Source organism: Gadus chalcogrammus, chromosome 17 (assembly GCF_026213295.1).
Source record: "Gadus chalcogrammus isolate NIFS_2021 chromosome 17, NIFS_Gcha_1.0, whole genome shotgun sequence".
NCBI classification, from domain to species: domain Eukaryota; kingdom Metazoa; phylum Chordata; class Actinopteri; order Gadiformes; family Gadidae; genus Gadus; species Gadus chalcogrammus.
In genome coordinates this window covers 8,683,763-8,706,567 of record NC_079428.1, presented here as the reverse complement: position 1 = coordinate 8,706,567, position 22,805 = coordinate 8,683,763, and the positions used below count along the sequence as shown (strand labels likewise).

The window sequence follows — 22,805 nt, the reverse complement described above, 5'->3', positions numbered from 1 at the left end:
AATACGGGGGGGTCAGTGGGTGCTCGACCCCCCCGATATTCCCATGAGACCCCCTGAAAGCCTCAAAAGCCATATTTGAAGGGGGTCACAAATTTAGTCAAAGAAATATATATTTTTATTTTATTGTCACTAATGGTCACTTAAATGTTTTTAAGCTCACCATGTTCAGTATTCAGAATTCAAAACATTTATTCACAAATATGTTACTTTTTGCCAAGCAGAGCCAGCCAGTCCTGTGTGCGTATGCAATTTAGCCATGTTTGCCAGAAGAACAGAAGAAAGACGTAATGTATACAAGTCATACTAAAAACGGCTAGCAAGGGAAAGCTAAACCAGAGTGTATCACACTTTGGGTCTATTCTAACTCCATTCAGCCACCTTGCAGTGACTGAATTGTGATGAAAGAACTGATTGTTGTGCATAAGATGAGTGTGTGAGACTGTGCGCGTGCATGTCCTTTTCGGCTTTGGCATACTGCATGGTTATGAAGGGGTCATCACTATGTTCCCCAGGTGCGAAGGTTTAGGGTTAGGTTTAGGGTTACGCCTGGTTCAAACTACCTCCGTCCGTCGATGGATCTCATTGGCTTTGCATGGGGCACACGCGAAATGCATTGTGGGTCCGTCCGTCCGCTCCATTGAGTCAAAAAGTTGAGAAATGTTCAACTTTTCAGGCAGCGGCGGATCCATTGGCCAATCAGATGGCGGTTATGCAAATACACTAAACACGTTTCCTGGAGGAGAGAGATCAGGATCACAAGGTAGAGGTGCTGAGGGGAGGAGGAACAAGAGAGAGACAGACAGAGACAGAGAGAGAGAGAGAGAGAGAGAGAGAGAGAGAGAGAGAGAGAGAGCGCACGAGCACACCTGCCGTGGTGATGTTTGGCTTGTTGTGTAAAATGTCCGCATCCGCCGTGGTTGGATGAATGGAGATATCAAGGTAAGGTAAGGTAACGGAAACACAATGATTATTATTTTAAAGGGATCATACACATCAAACGTACCTATGAATTTCTGCGAAGTCTGTTACGCTAGCTAGATGCCAATTTTACACACTTAACCGTTAACAACCGTTTTACCATCATAAACCTTTAGAGGCTAAACCAATGGCTATCAGTTGATATCTATTTTACATAGATATCAAGTCCAAAATATGAATTTGAAAATGAATATGTTACTATATTACGTTTTTTATGGCATATAAACAGACTCTTTGGTCTCTTTTTCACAGCGGCTGTAGAATCCCACACAGCCTGGGGCGCCCCGGCGGCTCACCGTCAGAGCGCGTACCATATGGGCTCAGGCCTAAAATGCAGCCACCCGGGTTCGAGTCCTCCCCTCTATCTCCCATACCTTCCTCTCTATCTCACGCTATATTAAAGCATTAAAATGCGAAAAGAAATCTTTAAAAAAGAAGAATCCCCACACAGCCTTTCAAACGTGTGTGCTGATTAGATTCAGACATTTCACATCAATGATTCAATCACAGGGGTCGCAGCGACACAGAGATCACCACACACGCAGTAACACTCGCACACCGCACTCCCCACCATAACAACAACATTCCATCTCTATTGTGTCTCCAACCTGTGTCACGGTCTTGATCTTCAGGATTCAAACATTACCGGTCTGTACTCTTTGCGCTGAGATTTACTCTCTCTCTCTCTCTCTCTCTCTCTCTCTCTCTCTCTCTCTCTCTCTCTCTCTCTCTCCATCGATCTTCTCGCTGCTGTCTAATGATGCTCAACCCTGACTTGAATGAATTCAACATAAAGGCACGGCTGTATCAAAACGCTGACCTTCCTCGCTCCAGTCTCCACTTGCCTACAGTTTATTTTTAGCAATTTTAAATTAGAAATTAGCAATTAACCATACGGTATGAGCTGAACGTTTCTTACCTTAGGCCAATCATACGGCTGCCTCAGGATTTCTGAGGAATTTTGGTAGTTGAGGGCTGCCTAGAGATCACAGTAAACGTAAAATCTCCTCTTTTTGTACCTGCCCATAGAATCATTTGTATTTAACAAAACAGACCCATTTATACATATAGATAATCAAACCATGACCTTCAATACATATTAGTATAAATGTATAGAACATTCATACATTAATACAATGCTAGACCGAGTGAGGGCTTAGCTTCTATATCCAAAGCCATGTTCTGTGTGTGGAGCTACGATCGTATATGTGGAGCCACGATCATATATGTAGCTCCACCCAGGGAGAAGAGATATATTCAGGTATATCATCTATACCTGCCCAAAACATCCTTTATGTTGAACTAAACCTACACATTTATACCTATACATAATTCAACCTGTACATTCACACCACATGAGTATGAGTGGTGGCAAGCTCATACAATTTTTTTTTTTTTCCAACCGTGAACATTTTTTCAACTTTTTCGGCAGCGTTGCTGCCGAAATCAAACGAATTGCTCCGTATTAAACGAATTGCTCGCTGGGTCCTATGTTCCCCGGTCACATACAAAGCGGGGAACATAGGACCCGGGGAACCTAGGTACTCTCCCGTTATAAAGGCCTTGTGGGTGGTTGTGGTCTTAGTGAAGTAGCCTAGCCATGGAGTTGGAGAAGTTGGAGTGATTGTTTACGTGTGTGCGAGAGAGAGAGAGAGAGAGAGAGAGAGAGAGAGAGAGAGAGAGAGAGAGAGAGAGAGAGAGAGAGAGAGAGAGAGAGAGAGAGAGAGAGAGAGAGAGAGAGAGAGAGAGAGAGAGAGAGAGAGAGAGAGAGGGGGGGGGGGCGGCGAGGCCATAGACACACAAGGGCGGACTCACGGTCCCTGCCTGTGTGGCGTCGGGCCGGCGGTGCCACGCCCGGGGAGTGAGAGAGGGGCGGAGTCAGGACGAGATGGACGGGGAGGCGGGTCTGGTCGTGGGTGCGGATGACGGTTTACTGATAGACTTTGTGCCTTGAATTTGGGGAAGCTAATTTTTTTTTGGAGTTTATCATTTCGATTTTTTCCGTTATTTTTTTTTGTTTGTTTCACAAGAAGCATAAAAGCGAGGGAGGGGTCTTAATTCCTTTTGTTCGTTTTGGTTAAGAGACGGATGGACGGATGAATCTGAGAGCGAGTGATGACTCGACAGTACAGGGGCGTTACTAGTGGCGGGGTCATGCCAAATTTGTACCGGCTGCCAAATTTGTACCGGGCGCGTCATCCATACGTAATCCATTCCAAACCTGCCTGGCAACAGATGATCGCGTCGTCCGTTGCCTGGCAACGGACGATCGCATTGAATGACATGAAAGGTTCACGAACATTCGCAAACCTTCAAGCTCGTTCATTCGCACTTGTCCGTTATCTGTATTGTGCTATTTCGTCCTTGACCTGCTTTAAACACTCAGTTTACTTGCTAAATTTGATTAAACAATTAAATACAATACAAATATAAAGTAAAAACAAGTGTTATCTAGCGATCCGTTATCTGTATTATGTTATTTCGTCTTTGGCAACATGAGCGCGAATGTTTTTTGAAACCTGCCCGGCAACGGACAACCCTTATGTAATCAGTTGTCCGTTGCCTGGCAACGGACAACTGTTGACGTGCCCGGTACAAATTTGGCAGCCGGTACAAATTTGGCATGACACCGGCGGAGAGCGAGGAGTACAGGAGCGGCAGTGGTGAATGGGTTAATAAAAACAGAGCGAGGGATGTTTGGTGCCAAACAGGAAATTCAAGTGCTTGTTCTTTGCTATCGGCTGCGGCGGCATAGGGGCGTGGACGTGGACGGAGGTGTGAGGGCGCACGCGCGGAACGGTTAGGGGTCCACTAAAAGAAACGGTTAGGGGTGGGATAAGGGGTCCTGGCGTTCGCCTTAAGAGTCTCCTACGTCACATGTCACTTCGGCCTCCCTCCTATTCTCAGCTTGGGGGGGAGGGGTGGTGGAGGGTTCCAGCAGCTCTGTAGCCAGAACAAGAAATAAATCAATTACAAAATGACAAATGAATAGATAATGAAACGGTAAAGGAAGCCTATACTGTGCCTGAGAGGGGTCCTACGGGACGGAGCGCATACACACCTATACAGACCCACTCACACATATACACACACTCTGAGATGAGGAGGTGGGGCGCAGGGAGGCTGGCCAGGCGAAGTCGATGCGTTGGGAGGGGGTCCCCTCTGGGTTTCTGATACATCAGTAGATACATGGTGGAGTGGAAGCGCGCCCTTGCCCGTGACGCGGTAGCTCGCACGCCGTCACCTGTTGTCTTGGTAACCTCTCTCAAAAGCAATTGCATAATTGTTCTTTTGTTTTTGTTTGTGTTCTTTCCACAAAATACAATTAATCAAATAAAACAAAAATGGAAGTGAACCTCTCTCTCAACATGATCTTTTTGATCTTACTTTATTTGTAACAAGCCTCCTCGCAGTTCTCTGGTGCACACACCCACAAGACATCCTGGTTAAATATCCTGGTTGTGTGTGTGTGTGTGTGTGTGTGTGTGTGTGTGTGTGTGTGTGTGTGTGTGTGTGTGTGTGTGTGTGTGTGTGTGTGTGTGTGTGTGTGTGTGTGTGTGTGTGTGTGTGTGTGTGTGTGTGTGTGTGTGGGCAAGCACATCCGTTGTGACACTAGCTATTTGGTTGACTCCTCACTGCTCACCACTCAGATGCTGATGGGCTGTCGTGGATGCCGTTGGAATTTGAGGAATACATTCGCAGCTGTACTGCAGAGTGAGTTCAAAAGGAACTCAAAGGGAATTCAAGTTTTAAATTCTGCATCGCAAAACAAGCCTTTACATTCGCCATATTAACGCTATGCACGCCACATTTACGTACCGCGGTACACCTCTGTAACCGCTCCGAAGTGCCTGTACCGTGACGGTTCGGTACAAATACGTGTGTCGTTAGACCCCTACAGGAAAGTGCAGGGAAGAGACCTTCAGCCAGGCGACAGAGTTCTCCTCCGAAACCTAACCCCCAGAGGCGGGCCCGGCGAGATTCAGTCCTACTGGGAGGACCAAGAGTACAAGGTCAAAGACAGGAAAGCGGATGACAGCCCCGTCTACCAGATCAGCCCAGAAAATGGGAAAGGAAGGGACAGGGTCGTCCACAGAAACCTGCTGCCGCCCTGCGACTACCTACCTGTTGACCAGCCATCAGCAACGAATCTGCAGCCCAAGAAAGACGCCCAGAGACCTGCAAAGAAAGGAACAAGACCAAGACATCAACCATCGCAGCCGCCAGAGCCAGATAACACCGACGACGACGACGACGACGACGACGACGACGACGACGACGACGACGACGACGACTACACCGGCAACCTCCACTGGCATCTCAGACCTGGCAGGGGGAGGCGTCTAAGGCACCTGGATCCTCTGGCAGAGCCCTTCCAGCCTCAGCACCAAGGAGAGGATGTACCACTACAGAGCGAAGAGGATTTGCCACCACAGAGCGAAGAGGATTTGCCACTACAGAGCGAAGAGGATTTGCCACTATAACCTCAGAGATCTGACCCGGGTCCTGAAAGGCCTGAGCATGGTCAGTCAGGGGCAGAGTCTCAAGCCCTGAACAATGGGGAGGTAGAGATGGTAAGACAACCACCCCAGAGGCTGAGACAGGGACCTGTGGTACTGAGTTATGATTGATTAGGCCAGCCGTCCTTAGTGTGAAACTGTAAGTTGACAGAGAATCAGGTTACACATACAAATACCTTTTGGAGGCCTTGGGTATGTGAGGCTTGTTAAAAACATTGATAATGCCTTAAGGTTCACAGAAATGTCAGGTGCCATTTCATCTTTTGGGGGGAGACTGTGGCATTGTGTTTTAAAAGACAGAGGAGGATTTGCCCCCCCTTTCAATGTTTACACCAAAGTCAACAAGCTAAACGCAGGTTCTGTCTTATATCACAAGGTATTTTGAATGGCTTACATTATTTGCTGAGCGAACTCGTCTTCACCAGCAGAGCGCGCTCTAGGTCTTACAGTTGGCTGGGCATCAGTGACTGACACCAGTAGCACCGAAGTAGGACAGTACATGAAGTATAGCCAATGAATGTACACTACGCTAAAGAGAGCGCATCTCTAATGTGAACTGTTTATATTTCCAACAGGAAATAAAGGTTTTGCAAAAGAAAGAACCAAGCTTCATTCGTATACCTGTAACACAAACCAGCAACTACGACAAGACTTGTGTGTTTGTGTGTGTGTGTGTGTGTGTGTGTGTGTGTGTGTGTGTGTGTGTGTGTGTGTGTGTGTGTGTGGTGTGTGTGTGTGTGTGTGTGTGTGTGTGTGTGTGTGTGTGTGTGTGTGTGTGTGTGTGTGTGTTAGCCTAAAAAACATGTTTGAAGGTGGGAAGCCACATCCTGAGAGCTACGATAGACTCTGGGGACATAAACAGTTGCTTGTTCAGACAAATGCGCAATCTGAGTGGCATCTCCACATTAAGGCTGACATTTGCTCCGTTCAAAAGCAGGTTTGACACAATTTTTTATTAATATTATTTGGAGTAGTTCATTCCCGTGTTTGGTGTTTGATATTGTCGAGGTTAAATATTATTTAGCAATTATTTTAGTTTGTTTGCATTGTTTATTCTAAGTATATGCTTAAGGCTAGTTCAAGTGCTTCCATTATAAATTATGATTATCAATAAAAAAATAATATTAGATTAACATGGATCTGAGATGAATAATTTACGTAAAAAATGTAAAATGTTGGGTTGAATGCTGTTTTTTTTTTAAAAAGTGTAAATGCAGGCAACGACAAAAGTCTTTGTCGTCAAAAGTACTTTTGTTACCACCTGACTCATAATTCATTTTTTTAACTTTTTTATTAAACTTTTTAAATGAATCTCTTTGATTGAGGCAAAGACGGGCAGCAGCAGAATTCACAGGGTTTCAGAAATACATTAATAAATGCACGAAAGTAGTTATCCGAACATCTGCTGCCTGCTCTCTAACATCCAAACCACCTGAGAGGCCGAGCCCATGAGATGTGTCTGTGGGACTGTGTCACACAGACACAGTCCTTACAGAGACACCCATCACAATGATCTAAAGCTATGACTACAGAAACAATATTAGCTTGACCAATATGAGGCAAATAACATTAGTCTCATTTAAATTCAAAGAACGATATTTTTCCGTTAGGAACTTCATACGTGGAGGAGCAGCAGGGTGTGACCATACCCAATAGTACATACGAACAAAAACACGCCCACACGCACACACACACACTCCATAAGCCCACACTAGACATGGCAGATAAAAAAATAAAAATAAAATCCTTGCTAAACCTTGTGAATAAATAGTATTACCTCCATAGTGGAAGATAAATAAATAATTTAAAAAGATTCCAGGTATTATAACGAGAGGAGACAGTTCAGAGAGGGATTCAACCATTCAAAAGTCATATGGATTTTGTTTTGAGTGCCTGTGTTGGACTGTTGTTTTGTCTCACAAAAACCCACGGACCAGTTAGTCCCAATGAATTCAAACTCTAACCACAATACATTTGCACTACCTCCCATAAGTAACCCAGACATGCAGATTTTGTTTTAAGATATATTTAATAATAATAATAATAATAATAATAATAATAATAATAATATATTTAATTTGTAGAGCACTTTACATTCAGAAATCTCAGAAAGTGCTATAGAGTTTATGCATCATCATCATCATCATTTTTTCCCACTCGGCGCATTTCATGGCCTTGGGGCGCTTCTGCTGGATAGTTGGAAGTCTCTGTTCCAGCATCAGCAGGATGTCTGCATTCGACATCACATCGTGACTTCAGTCAGGGTTAGGTGCTTTGTCAAAGACACCTCGACACTCTGCTTGGTGAAGCCGGGGATCGAACCAACAACCTTCAGGTTACCAGCCAACCCGCTCTACCACCTGAGCTACTGCCGCCCAGAGAGACGAGAAAATAAATAAAACGTGTTGTTTAAAGGGGACCTATTATGCTTTTCGACTTTTATTACCTAGAAACGTTGTTATAATGATTGATAGTCATGTTTAAACATACACAAAAAACGATGTCGATTTTCGGGAAACTCTTCCTCTCACCTGGGCGCTTTCAGCATTCTCTGTCAACGCTCGGTTTCGCCCTTTTCGCCCTGATTGGTTACCTTCCTTGAAGCACGCGCGCGGGCAGATTGGACCAGGCATATGGGGGCGAGGCAGGAGTGCCTCTACGTAGATGATTTCCCGGAAATGTGAACAAATGAATCGCAAATGTTGTTGTCCCGAGTGTTTAGCGCTCTGCACAGCCACCCCAGACTGTCAGCAGGGAATACATCGAAATGCATGAACGTCATCATTTGACACTTTAGTATGGTTAAACATGACTATCAATCATTCTAAAAACGTTTGTAGGTCATAAAAGTCGAAAAAGCATAATAAGTCCCCTTTAAACATATAATGCATAAACAGAAAAAGGGAAATTAGCAAAAGGCTTTTTAAAAATGATAAGTCGCAAGTTTTTTTTAAAAACAGCTGTAGTCTGTGGGGGCTTCAGGTGGTCAGGGAGGGCGTTCCATAGTCTTGGGACAGCAGCGGGGAAAGCCTGATGCCCATGGTGCGGATCTTGGTCTTGGGTGGTCTGAGGGTGTGTGCTGATGCATTTAAATATATCGTTGGTACAATTTGCCAACAACTGGCTGCTAAAAAAGGGGCTTCACTTGTTCCAGATTTAACTCGAGCTGCTTCATTCATTCATCTACAATAAAGTATTAGTTTTAGGATTTCAAGATTTGGATTTGGATTTATATTTGTGAGATTTTTGTGTGGTGTTATGACTGTACCACCCTGTTCACGGAAAGCAGTACCTAGTAGGTAAACAAGAAACCCACAATTCATAGGTTCCCCATTAAACCATCTGAGGCAAGTTTCAAAAAGCCTAATTTCCTCCGAAACTCATGCCCCAGCTTTGGTTTCATATCTCAAGACGACTCTCATAACACCTTGTGGTAAAACACTCTCATACTCTCTCATCCCATGTTTTACATCTGTCTATCACCCTCTTATCATCTTTCTCTTTCCCTGTCTGTGTCTGTCCGTCCGTAGCCATGGCGATGATCCAACAACAGGTGATGACCAACCAGCCCCGTGTGGTGGTGACCTCGGCTTTCGAGCCGGGGAGGGAGATGTGGTCATCCAGCTTGTGCAGCTGCTGTGACGACATGGAGATATGTGGGTATCTGTTTCTATTACCACTGACTCAATACCATCCCCAGTCTCTGCAGTCCACCAATGAGAAAGCTTACTCTATACGTCTCGGCCAATCGGATTCTTATATTTGTTACCTGCAATAGACCTCTGAAGAATAAGTCCCGCCTCCGAGGCTCCTGGTTCCATCCGACAAATGTCAATGGGAAATAACATGGGGTTTTTCAATGATCGCACACAGGGACGTCCCTAGGAATTCTGAGCTCCCTGACAGAATTCAGTTATGGAGCCCCCCCCCCCCCCCCCCCCCCCCACACACACACACACATAGTGTGAGTGCACCCTAAGATACATCATATAATTCAGAATATGTCTCATAATTATCTGAACATATTAAACAATGTTGTCAACAGTCTATTTGATTTGATTGAGCTGGGCATGACTAAATATGTATTTGTATGTTTTGATTTGCTGCATTAATCTACAATAAATAGCAGCTATTGATCTAAGGGTAGACTACTTAACTAAAGGTAGCTAAATTGTAAGTATCCTTGGTTTAATGTCTGCTAATATTTTAATGCAGCCAATCAAAATATTCAAAATCTGTTTACATAAATGTTATTATCATGCTGGCAAGCAGTATGGAATGTTAATCATTGCATTATTAAGCAATAGATCACGACAGGCTGTGGTATGCGCTCATTATACCAATGTACGCCTCGTGCCCACTGCACCGTCAGTCAACGGACATGGGAAGGCGTGTCTGACGGATGGGGGAGTAGTCTTTGCAGCATGGCGACACATTAGTGCCATAATTCACTAATGTGATAAAAGATGCATTCGGGCGTATTATATTATTCCACACGCGTAGATATTAACTGCGAGCGCGCAAATGATCTTTGCGCGCGCGCAAATTACCTCTGCGCCACCTACAGAGTTTGTTATGTACGATCATTCAAAAACACAATGTTATTTCCCATTGACATTTGACCGATGGAACCGGATCCTCGAGGCAAGACTTATTCTTCAGAGGTCTATGTGAATGGTTTGTCAACTTGACAAGACAATAACTTGACACTTGCTTAGGGAAGACTACAGGTTGACTGTGGATGTCGGGCTCGAACCCAGAACCTTTGAGCTCGGAGTCAAACACCCAAAATGAGTCTATCTTCTTGTCCCCTCAGTAATGAATAAACTGCTGAAGTGGAAGTGGCTGACCAACCCTGAGGTGGCAGGGGGAGGCTCAGTGCTTTACTCTGCTTGTACCTCAGTTACTAACATTCAGCTCAAATATTCTCCCGCTGTGCTTTGAGAATAGTGTTTTAGGGTTTTCAAACAACATCTGGTGGGTAGTTCTGATTTTAATGTAGGATTTTGACATTTTAATGGGGAGAGGAGTCCTGGTATTGAAAAGTAATGCATGCCCGTGGGGAATGATTGATCAATCAGAAAGTAGTCAACCGTGCTTTGTCAAAATAATAATACCTGTCTCAACTGTGGCGCACCGTGCAGGCTGCCTTGGATTTTGGTGCCCGTGCGTCCTGCCCTGTAAGGTCAGCGCAGACCACGGCGAGGGTCTGTGTCTCCCCCTGCTGGAGTATTGGAGCGGCATAGTGCCAGCCGTGGCCCTGGGCCTCCGGATCTCCGTGAGAGAGCGCTACCGCATAAAGGCAAGTGGGCCCCAACAATAATTACGATGCAACAACAACAACTCACCTGATTTCCTTTATTGTTATCCAAAATATCACAATAACAGTCATTTTTTCTTACAACCCCTGTGGTTGGAAAAGGGGTGATACACACTTATCCCCCCTCACTCACTCACTCACTCAAACTTTCCCAAACAGATTAAATAGGGTTTATCCATGAAATCAAAGACAATATCAATTAATTATTAATGAATCAATAATTAGTTTGCGTCTTCTCTATTCCCCACCACAGGGCTCCATTTGTGACGACTGTTGTATCGTCACGTTCTGCGGCATATGCTCATACTGTCAGCTGGCACGGGAACTCAAGGAACGCCGGTGCCGTCACACACAGGTCATCTCCTCCACCACCGTGCAGGTCACCTCGAATCCTCCGGCATATTACCCTGTCCAAGGCTACGGTCCCCCACAATAATAGGCAGGACCCAAGGCTTTATACTTGATAATAAGGTGTGCAATTGTATTGTACAAAACATGCATTCACCAGTACTAAAACTTTTAGTTTTGCATTACATTAAAAAATCTAAAAATATTTTCCCCCCCGAAAAAACAGCAACACATAAGTACTGTGTTGCTGATGAAACATTTATTTTAGGCAAAACTGTTGTGTAGTGTGTGTCTTTGTATGAGTGTGTTGCTGCAATCATAAAATAAATAAAAACTAAGTATAACTGTGTGTGTGTGTGTGTGTGTGTGTGTGTGTGTGTGTGTGTGTGTGTGTGTGCACTCAAAAAAATGATTTTTTGCCATAATAAACTTTAAGCTTAACATTTAAATTAAACCTGTTTAAAGTAAATACATCATATATTATATTCATCCATATTCATTAAATACAACATAAACCAGTTCAATAGGAAATTAAATCTGATTTATTCACATTAAGTCTATTTAATCGTTTCACTGGAATTCATTGGATCCACCTGAAGCACGCGGGCACACCACTCTTTCATTCCCGAATAGACCTCGTGCTGATGAATGGACCGAGTTTGGTAAGCTTTTTATCCGTTTAAGTTAACTAGAAACCGATTATTTATTAGATGTCCACATGTTTAATGGGGAACATTAGAATAGAATGTTACTGAATATAAGCGTTTCTTTATTCATTTAGGCGAGTTATCTAGCACTGTAACTAGCACTAGCTAACTATTTAGCTAACTAGCTGGGTAACCTGGCTAGGAAAATAGTCATGAAACACCATACATATGCTATTGCTTTCACAATGGTATCGCAAATCCCTTGGCTTATGTTGTGCAACGGCTTGTGCCCTTAGCATTTAGGCATGGTTTACGTCAGGTGGCTAGCACTACGACATTGGGTCTGCCAAAGCATTTAGCTAGCTATCGTATTTCGCATGTCCCCGCGATTGACTGGCTCCTGGCCGTTAAGGTGCAATCGAGGGAGTGGTTGCCGACCGTACACGTCCAGCCGTTGAGTAGGGAGTGAGAGCCTGTTGTCGGGAGTGTACTGGTAATCTATGAAAACGTGGTTGTTTTGATAAAACACAGTTCGAATATATGCTATACTTTGCCATCTCCAAATGTATTAAAACGTCCAAAGATGCCATATTACCACAGTTTTGGACGAGAGTTGGTAATGACGGCTGTTGGGGGGGGGGGGGGGGGGGGGGGGTTCATGCCCATGGACTTACATTTATCGTCTCGTGTGAATTGTCACTTATAGCCTACTTTTCCTCAATTTTCATATTCAGGTATTCTCTCTTTGGATTTACTTTGTGAAAACCAGGGCAACCTCTTAATAGTAAGTATTAGTGGCATTTTTTGTTGGGTTTTCTCTACTAAAATATTGATCAGCTAATCTGTCCCTTCCACCCTTTATTTTTTTTCTGCAGGTTTGATGATGACGACCTAATTTGAGCTCAGCGTTATTCTTGTAATTTAGTGCTCTTCAGATCACACTAACAGTTGCCTCTGGATCAATCTCCTAATCTACTAATGTGTACAACTGTCAATAAATGTATTTGTTTTTTATTTATTTTCCAAATTCCTTTCCAGGCTCCTTGTTGTCGTAATAAATATGGATAATTGCTCTAATGTATGTCCTACCTTCTTATTTCTTCGCAAAATGATATTTAACTTGTGTTTTTGTAAACAGTGATAGCTGAATTTCAGCAGAATACGAAAACTGAGGTACAGTGAAGACTATTTAAGCCCAAAAGTTAAAATGTATGCATTTCAATTACATGACAATTTTCCATCTATTTTGATCACATAACTCCAATGTAAAAAATGACATTTCAATCCATCTTTATTAATCATGTTCATGTAATCTAACCAAATACATTGGGTTTATGCATAATACCTGAGTAAGTCCAATTTAATTGATTAATGTTGAGTTTATCTAATTTATTCATGTTGAATGAACATGATTAATAAACATGGATTGAAATGTCATTTTTTACATTGGAGTTATGTGATCAAAATAGATGGAAAATTGTCATGTAATTGAAATGCATACATTTTAACTTTTGGGCTTAAATATTTTTTTGAGTGTGTGTGTGTGTGTGTGTGTGTGTGTGTGTGTGTGTGTGTCTTTGTGTGTGTGTGCGTGTGTGTGGTGTTTCTGCCTCACAAAAAACTACAACTAAGATGATCTGTATCTACATTAAGTGTTGTGGGGAATGAGAGACAAAGAGATGATAAAGGGGGAGATCCTGCTCAGTTCTGCAATGATATAAAGAGTTGCTTGGATACACATTTAACCAATACCAATTCAGTTTACTCAAAACTGGTGATAATTAAAGAATGCATATAGGTAACATGTACAGTAATAACATATCTTACAATAAGTCTTACCTCTTATCAAAACAAGTGTCAATTCTTCTTTGGACAGATGCAGCCCATCTCTGGAGGACTTTCATGGGATCCAGGGGAATTTTTCTATGCACATCCATTAGAGCAAGGCCAGAAAGCTTATCATCCCCCATACCGGATCTTAACCAGGGTTTTGAGGCGGCGTAGAGCCAAAAAATACCTCTCACGAGAATGTGGTCACTGGCAATGTGAGGTAAATGCAAAGGATGTATTTAATATTAGGATAGAATTGCATGATGCTGCTTCACGGTAATCCTCTTCTTCGTTGGGGTAACACCAATGGTACCGGCCATCTCCGCTGCTTGTTTGTACATGGCAATGAATCTCTCATCATTTCAACCACTTTCCTTCCTTCATCATAAGCACAAATGATATCCACATCTGGAGACTGATGTCGTATTGGCAATAGCAGTTGTGTGCCACCTAGTGGTGGACCAGCGGATTAACACGTTTTAATTGCCCTTAGCGCCGTTATCAAAGAAACGAAACTTTAGGAAAAAATACCGAGGACATGACCTCGGTGTCCTCAATGGTAGGTACGGCCTTGACCGTCCTTCAGTCATATGTCAACCACCGCATTTAGGAGTAGATTTAGAGCAGGAGGCCTCAGTTTAATCACGAACAGCGTTAGGACCGAAGCTGAGACGGATGGACAGAAATTGTTTATAATATCAAAGGATTGGACATGACCTCATAAACCATCAAGGACCCTGAGCAAATCAACCATCAAGGACCCTGACCTAATCAACCATAAAGGTCTATGGAGTGGCGAAGTCCCGCCCCTTCGGGTGGGGCTCATGGGACCTATGAGATCGAAAAATATGAATGGGTGTCAATGGAGAGAAAATAATTATTTTCTGGTCCCAGTCTTTATATGCCCTGGATTACACATATGTTGTTTTTGGATTTAAATGATCATTTTTCATGCAAAGAAAACTAAAAAGTTTCGTGAAGAACTTTGATAATTTTAGGTTTTATGTGAGGCCGCATTATGAACTACAGCTCTTCGCTGCTCTCGACGCATATGATATACGTCACCACACCCGCACTTGGAACTCGGCACAGAGATGGCACATAGAGATGGCACATAACTAAAACTCTCCACATGCCCCGACTTATAGTGGTTTTCACCTCTTTCTATGCTTTTATCCTCGCCTTGAAAAAAAGTGGTGAAGTGGAGCAGAGAGATCGCCATCTCTGTGCCGAGTTCCAAGTGCGGGTGTGGTGACGTATATCATATGGAGTTAAAGGAACAGTTTTTTTTTAGTTTCGAGAGTAGGCCTATTGTGAGAATAATACAGGTGCTGACAGTGGGTTGAAGAAGAGTTATATTAGGTTAAGGCAGTGCATAGGTATAATTCATAAAGGTTTAACAACATGAAAGCAGTTAAACAGTGATTAATTCGAGTAATAAGACCAGGTTATTCAGTCTGGAGTAATGTTATTGTAATGCTCTAGGTCATTTGACTTCATGCATTTATGTTTACCTTTACTTACAGTATGTTTAAAGAGTTAATTCTACACTTAGAAGAGACAGTATTTTCATAATTGAGGTTACATGCTTATACTTACCTGTGGGCCCTGTAATAGTAAAGTGAACATGTATTTAGGTGCCTAGCATTGGTAGTTAGACTAACTGAAGAAGAGATACTGAGTAATGTGCTAAGAGTAGCAGGTCTATTGCACGTGTATATGATTAATGTGTATTATAAGATGTGTTGTTATTGAGAGCATGTGTTTTGATATGTATTAGATTAGATGATATGGGCCAGTAGCGCCGAAGTAGGACAGTACATGATAATAATAATAATAATAATAATAATAAATAATAAATGAAATTTATATAGCGCTTAATATGGTACTCAAAGACGCTTTACATATTGCCCTATCAAAACTATGTAATACAACCTGGAATAAAAGAAAAACAGAGGTTAAACATGAAGAATAAGGTGGGAGTTAGGTGGGGAAGGCTAGTCTGAAAAGGTATGTTTTGAGGGCAGATTTGAAAGAAGAGAGGGTTGGAGAGACTTTGATGTGGGAGGGGAGTGAATTCCAAAGGGTGGGGGCAGCAACTGATGTATGATGTATAGCCAATGACTGTACGCTACGCTAAAGAGAGCGCATCTCTAATGTGAACTGTTTATTTTTCCAACAGGAAATAAAAGTTTTGCAGAAGACAGAACCAAGCTTCATTCGTATACCTGTGACACAAACCAGCAACTACGACAAGACTCGTGTGTGTGTGTGTGTGTGTGTGTGTGTGTGTGTGTGTGTGTGTGTGTGTGTGTGTGTGTGTGTGTGTGTGTGTGTGTGTGTGTGTGTGTGTGTGTGTGTGTGTGTGTGTGTGTGAGAAACTAAAAAGCATGTTTGAGGGTGGGTAGCCACATCCTGTGAGCTACGATAGACTGGGGATTAATGTTCTGGGTAACATAAACAGTTGCTTGTTCAGACAAATGTGCAATCTAAGTTGCATCTCCACATTAAGGCTGACATTTGCTTCGTTCAAAAGCAGGTTTGTCACAATTTTGTATTCATATTATTTGGAGTAGTTCATTCCCGTGTTTGGTGTTTCATATTGTCGAGGTTAAATATTATTTAGCAATTATTTTAGTTTGTTTGCATTGTTTATTCTAAGTATATGCTTAAGGCTAGTTCAAGTGCTTCCATTTGAAATTATGATTATCAATAAAAAATAATATATTGTTTATCCCTAGAATCGCCCAATTTTACATTGGATGAACATGGATCTGAGATTAATAATTTACGTAAAAAATGTAAGATGTTTTGTTGAATGTTGTTTTTTCAAAAAGTGTAAATGAAGGCAACGACAAAAGTCCAGCACCTTCAGTTTCCTAAAAGTACTTTTGTTACCACCTGACTCATAAATATTTTTTTTAAACTTTTTTATTAAACTTTTTTAATGAATCCCTTTTAAAAAGAGCCTCCTGGCAAAGACGGGCAGCAGCAGAATTCACAAAGTTTCAGAAATACATTAATAAATGCACGAGACCCAAAAGAGGAAGAAGTTATCCGAACATCTGCTGCCTGCTGTCTAACATCCAAACCACCTGAGAGGCCGAGCCCATGAGATGTGTCTGTGGGACTGTGTCACACAGACACAGTCCTTACAGAGACACCCATCACAATGATCTAAAGCTATGACTACAGAAACAATATTAGCTTGACCAATATGAGGCACATTACAATAGTCTCAATTCAACTCAAAGAACTCTATTTTTCCATTAGGAACTTCAGGGGCCGTATTCACAAAGGATCTTAGGGCTAAAAGTAGGTCCTAACTGGCGAATTTAGGAGTAACTCCTAAAAATAATGGGCGTGTCACTCTTAAATTTAGGACTCCTAACTTTTTTCACTAAGAGCAATTCACAAAGTATTTTAGGACTAAAAGTAGCACCTAAGTCTAGGAGAGCTTAAAAGTCCTCAAGAGGACTCCTAACTCAGTAAGCTGAGTTCACAAAGAATCTTAAAATGCCTGCGAGACGACATGTTAGGGTATTCAATTTATTGTGGAGTTAATGCGCGATGCAATAACATCCCCGACTAACAGGAATAATCCGATTAGTCCCGAAATAAAAAGTTATAAAAAAATATATATAACTTATAAAAAATAAAAATAATTGCGCCATCAAAAGACGAGGACGTGTTCGTCAATAGGAAGAAAGTGCATTCCATCAACACGCAGGTTGTTTTTGATGCAAATTTTACCATAGCCTACTGGATGTTGTTGCAAAGTGGCCTGGATCTTCAGCTACCCATGATTCGCGCATTTTAATGGTGAGCGGTCTGAGGCAGCTTTTTGAGATGTACCAGTTGGGTGTCACTTGCTGGGTGACAGTGACTATCCATGCAAGACGTGGCTCTAGACACCCTACCTTAATCCACAACCGGGAGCACAGTTAAAGTGTAACATGTAAGTGATTACGCAGATTACGCTTAGTCCTATGCGTAAAACACATCGTATTGGCTCTTTGCGAGCACACAAACATACACGAAATGTTGTGGAGAGAGGAATTGGGCAGATGAAACGTCGGTTTCATGTCCTCCACGGCGAAATACGCCTCACCCCAGAGAGGGCAAGCACAGTAATCACTGTATGTGCCATTCTACACAACCTTTGCAAGCGGAGGAACATTCCACAGCCAGACGATGATGATGATGATGATGATGATGATGATGATGATGGCGATCAACATTACAAGGAATTTGGCCGTGTGGAACCGAGTGGACAGGCATTTAGGGACCACTTTGAAAACACATTTTAGGTAAACACCTTGGCACAAATCAGTCAACACTTGGGTAGTTCGTAACATTTATTTTATTTTAGATTTTACGTATTTTTATTGTTTGCTTTCTCTCTCTCTTGAACGTGCAGGCTACAACGTCATTATCGTGGTCTGCACAAAATGGTCATCATGCGTGTATTCTGCTAACTGCACTATAACTACTTAATAGGAATTCATTTCTAGCCTAGGCTATTTCCTTGTTTTTCGGTGATTCAGTGGGCTCGTCTGAACAACCAATCACCGAACTGACCGCTTCTAAACTCGTGCACGAGAATTGACGTAATCCATAGCAACGGCGCGTCACTCTTAGTTCACTCTTTGTGATTTATCCTTAGTAAGAGTAGGTCTCAGCGGCTTTGTGAATAACTTTTAAGAAAAAACTCCTACGTAAAATGTTTTAGCGCGAGTTAGGAGCACTCCTAGCGGTAAGATAAAATGCTTTGTGAATACGGCCCCAGATGTGGAGGAGCAGCAGGGTGTGTCCATACCCAACTGTACATACAATGAACAAACACACGCACACACACACACACACACACACACACACACACACACACACACACACACACACACACACACACACACACACACACACACACACACACACACACACACACACAGACACACACACACACACACACACACCATCAGCCCACACTAGACATGGCAGATAAAATAAAAAATCCTTGCTAAGCCTTGTGAATAAATAGTATTATCTCCATAGTGGAGGAGAAATAAATAAATAATTTAAAAAGATTCCAGGTATTATAACGAGAGGAGAAAGTTCAAAGAGGGGTTCAACCATTCAAAAGTATTTTGGATGCCGGAGCAAAGCTTGACAGGGCTCTGTTTGTCCTTACTGTAGGTGCTCTGTATCTGTGGCCTGAGGGTAAGAGGGAATACTGGCTGTGCAGAGTGTGTGATGTCCAAGGTGATTTGTGTTGCTTTTTGCTTAGGCCTTTTGTTGTATGTGTTGAGTGATTCCTGCTGTTGTCCAATTATTTTGCTGCTCAGTTTAATGATTCTGTTTAGTGGGTTCCTATGGATGTTGGACAGTGCTCCAAACCAGGAAGTGATGTTAAGGGTGATTATGGATTCAATGAAACATCTGTAGAATGCTGTCAGAACGGATTGTTGGACCTGAAGTTTGCGAAGAAAAAAGAGACTTTGCTGGCACTTAGGATGAGGATGGTATCAGTATGTGTTTTGAAGTTGAGTCTCAATGTTTACAACTCAAACCACCAAGACACTTGGCACCCAAAGGAAGAAAGGCAATCATTTATATTTTATGTACCCTATATGGTTATCTTTTTTCATACAATCAGCCAATCACAAAATCTGAGAAATCTTTTGGCATGACATTTGGCATTGAAATACTGAAAAATTAGTCTACAGGCAATGTGAAGTCGACATTGCAACATGTTGAATGCTACGGTGATAAGTGTAATGTTTTGAGTGCCTGTGTTGGACTGTTGTTCTGTCTCACAAAAACCCACGGAGCAGTTAGTCCCAATGAATTCAAACTCTTAACCACAAGACATTTGCACTACCTCCAATAAGTAACCCAGACACGCAGATTTTGTTTTTAGATATATTTAAATATATCGTTTGTACAATTGGCCAACAACTGGCTGCTAAAAAAAGGGGCTTCACTTGTTCCAGATTTAACTCGAGCTGCTTCATTCATTCATCTACAATAAAGTTTTAGTTTTAGGATTTCAAGATTTGGATTTGGATTTATATATAAAGATTTCCATTCATGTATACGATTTAGCTTCAGATTAAGCATTTAGATTTAGGGTTTCGATTTCGATACAAGATTTGATTTAAATTTAGCATGCCGATTTAGATGTAAGATTTAATATATAATTCTAATTCTATATGCCTGGAAAAAGTGACATGTAAATGGCAGTGTAGTTTGGAGGGGTGTTTATTACCAAAATCTGGGAAAAATTAAGCAAAATGTAGGTTAAGTGAGTCACCCTTTTCAGCAGCAAAAGCTTACAAAAGGCACCCAATTACTACTTTACAAAGATCTAAATGGTACAAAGCAATTTGTCAGCCTCTCTTACCTTATTTCTTACTCAGTAACCTGAAGACATTGGTTGGTTGGCGGGTTTTAGTAACTATTTGGTTCATTGTTATATATTCCCCAGAAACACTCAAGCTGTACTTTCAGTTAAAAATGGTAGCAACAAACAGGACGAGATTTTTGTGTGGTGTTATGACCGTACCACCCTGTTCATGGAAAACAGTACCTAGTAGGTAAACAAGAAACCCACAATTCATAGGTTCCCCCATCAACCATCTGGGCCAAGTTTCAAAAAGCCTTATTTCCTCCGAAACTCATGCCCCAGCTTTGGTTTCATATCTCAAGACGACTTTCATAACACCTTGTGGTAAAACACTCTCATACTCTCTCATCCCATGTTTTACATCTGTCTATCACTCTCTTATCATCTTTCTCTTTCCCTGTGTCTGTCCGTCCGTAGCCATGGCGATGATCCAACAACAGGTGATGACCAACCAGCCCAGTGTGGTGGTGACCTCGGCTTTCGAGCCGGGGAGGGAGATGTGGTCATCCGGCTTGTTCAGCTGCTGTGACGACATGGAGATATGTGGGTATCTGTTTCTATACTGACTCAATGTACCATCCCCAGTGTCTGCAGTCCACCAATAAGAAAGCTTACTCTATATCTCTCGGCCAATCGGATTATTATATTTGTGACCTGCAATAGACCTCTGAAGAATAAGTCCCACCTCCGAGGCTCCTGGTTCTGTCAATCAAATGTCAATGGGAAATAACATGGTACATTTGTCTTCGCCACCTACAGAGTTTGTTATGAACGATCATTCAAAAACACAATGTTATTTCCCATTGACATTTGACTGATGGAACCGGATCCTCGAGGCAAGACTTATTCTTCAGAGGTCTATGTGAATGGCTTGTCGACTTGACAAGCCATTAACTTGACACTTGCTTAGGGATGACTACAGGTTGACTGTGGTGGATGTCGGGCTCGAACCCAGAACCTTTGAGCTCGGAGTCAAACACCCAAAATGCGTCTATCTTGTCCCCTCGGTAATGAATAAACTGCTGAAGTGGAAGTGGCTGACCAACCCTGAAGTGGCAGGGGGAGGCTCAGTGCTTTACTCTGCTTGTCCTTCAGTTACTAACAATCAGCTCAAATATTCTCACGCTGTGCTTTGAGAATAGTGTTTTAGGGTTTTCAAACAACATCTGGTGGGTAGTTCTGATTTTAATGTAGGATTTTGACATTTAAAAGGGGAGAGGAGTCCTGGTATTGAAAAGTAATGCATGCCCGTGGGGAATGATTGATCAATCAGAATCAAGTATTCAACTGTGCTTTGACAAAATAATAATACCTGTCTCAAATGTGGCGCACCCCGGCGCAGGCTGCCTTGGGTATTGTTTCCCGTGCGCCCTGGCGTGTCAGGTCAGCGCCGACCACGGCGAGGGTCTGTGTCTCCCCCTGCTGGAGCTGTGTAGCGGCATAGTGCCAGCCGTGGCCCTGGGCCTCCGGATCTCAGTGAGAGAGCGCTACCGCATAAAGGCACGTGTGCCCCAACAATAATTACGATGCAACAACAACTCACCTGATTTCCTTTATTTTTATCCAAAATATCACAATAACAGTCATTTTTTCTTACAACCCCTGTGGGTGGAAAAACACACTCATTCACCCTCACTCACTCACTCACTCACTCCAACTTTCCTTAACAGATTAAATAGGGTTTTTGAAATAAAAGACAATATTAATTCATTATTAATGAATCAATATTGAGTGTGCGTCTTCTCTATTCCCCACCGCCTCCCTCCCACTGCAGGGATCCATTTTCGACGACTGCTGTATCGTCACGTTCTGCGGCATATGCTCATACTGTCAGCTGGCACGGGAACTCAAGGAACGCCGGTGCCGTCACACACAGGTCATCTCCTCCACCACCGTGCAGGTCACCTCGAATCCTCCGGCATATTACCCTGTCCAAGGCTACGGTCCCCCACAATAATAAGCAGGACCCAAGGCTTTATACTTGATAATAAGGAGTGCAATTGTATTGCTGTGGAGCTTTTTTGGGAAATGTTTGCTTAGAGCCGGTGGGGCATGACGTTATGGTTGCGGGTTTGAGCCCACCCAAGAAATGTGCCGCTCAAGGCTTTGCAAGATGGCTTGGTTAAAACGTGTGTGTTTGTGTGTGTGTGTGTGTGTGTGTGTGTGTGTGTGTGTGTGTGTGTGTGTGTGTGTGTGTGTGTGTGTGTGTGTGTGTGTGTGCAGGGCCGTGGCACCAAATCCTGGGCCCTGTATACAAGAGGTACTGATGCCCCCCCCCCCCCCCCCCCCCCCCCCCGAATTCCCCCTACCAGCCCCCTGCGCTGAATTGTTGACGGGGGGGGTATAGAACAATTGTTGACGGGGGGGGGGGTAGAGAACAATTGTTGACGGGGGGGAGACGTGGCCGTGTGCGATTCCTAACACTATGGGCTGGTGGATTTTTTTTTTATTGCCATGGGCCCCCCCTCTGCCTTGGGCCCCCCCAGGACTGCCTCACTTTCCCCCGCAGTCCGTCGGCCCTGTGTGTGTGTGTGTGTGTGTGTGTGTGTGTGTGTGTGTGTGTGTGTGTGTGTGTGTGTGTGTGTGTGTGTGTGTGTGTGTGTGTGTGTGTGTGTGTGTCTGTCTGTGTGTGTCTGTGCGTGTGTTCTTTTGAAAGTATCTTGTTAAAGTTTAGAGCGTTGCCTGCATGTATGATAATAAACTGTAGTTCACAAACATTATTAAAGTTTTTTGTGAAATGTTTTAGTTTTCTTTGC

The 22,805-nt window shown here is 42.8% G+C and overlaps 2 protein-coding genes across 2 annotated transcripts; both read left to right on the top strand.

Moving 5' to 3' along the window:
• Positions 1 to 6,343: 6,343 nt before the first annotated feature.
• Positions 6,344 to 12,428, top strand: LOC130370350 (cornifelin homolog). Its single transcript, XM_056576097.1, has 4 exons — positions 6,344 to 6,435; positions 9,029 to 9,154; positions 10,643 to 10,800; positions 11,072 to 12,428. Exons 2-4 carry the CDS (start codon positions 9,031 to 9,033, stop codon positions 11,252 to 11,254), a joined length of 465 nt encoding a protein of 154 aa, XP_056432072.1. The 5' UTR covers positions 6,344 to 6,435; positions 9,029 to 9,030; the 3' UTR covers positions 11,255 to 12,428.
• A 3,504-nt stretch (positions 12,429 to 15,932) lies between these two features.
• On the top strand, positions 15,933 to 22,307 carry LOC130370352 (cornifelin homolog). Its single transcript, XM_056576099.1, has 4 exons — positions 15,933 to 16,182; positions 20,467 to 20,592; positions 21,392 to 21,549; positions 21,824 to 22,307. The coding sequence occupies exons 2-4, from the start codon at positions 20,469 to 20,471 to the stop codon at positions 22,004 to 22,006; spliced, it is 465 nt and encodes a 154-aa protein (XP_056432074.1). The 5' UTR covers positions 15,933 to 16,182; positions 20,467 to 20,468; the 3' UTR covers positions 22,007 to 22,307.
• The last annotated feature ends 498 nt before the right edge of the window (positions 22,308 to 22,805 follow it).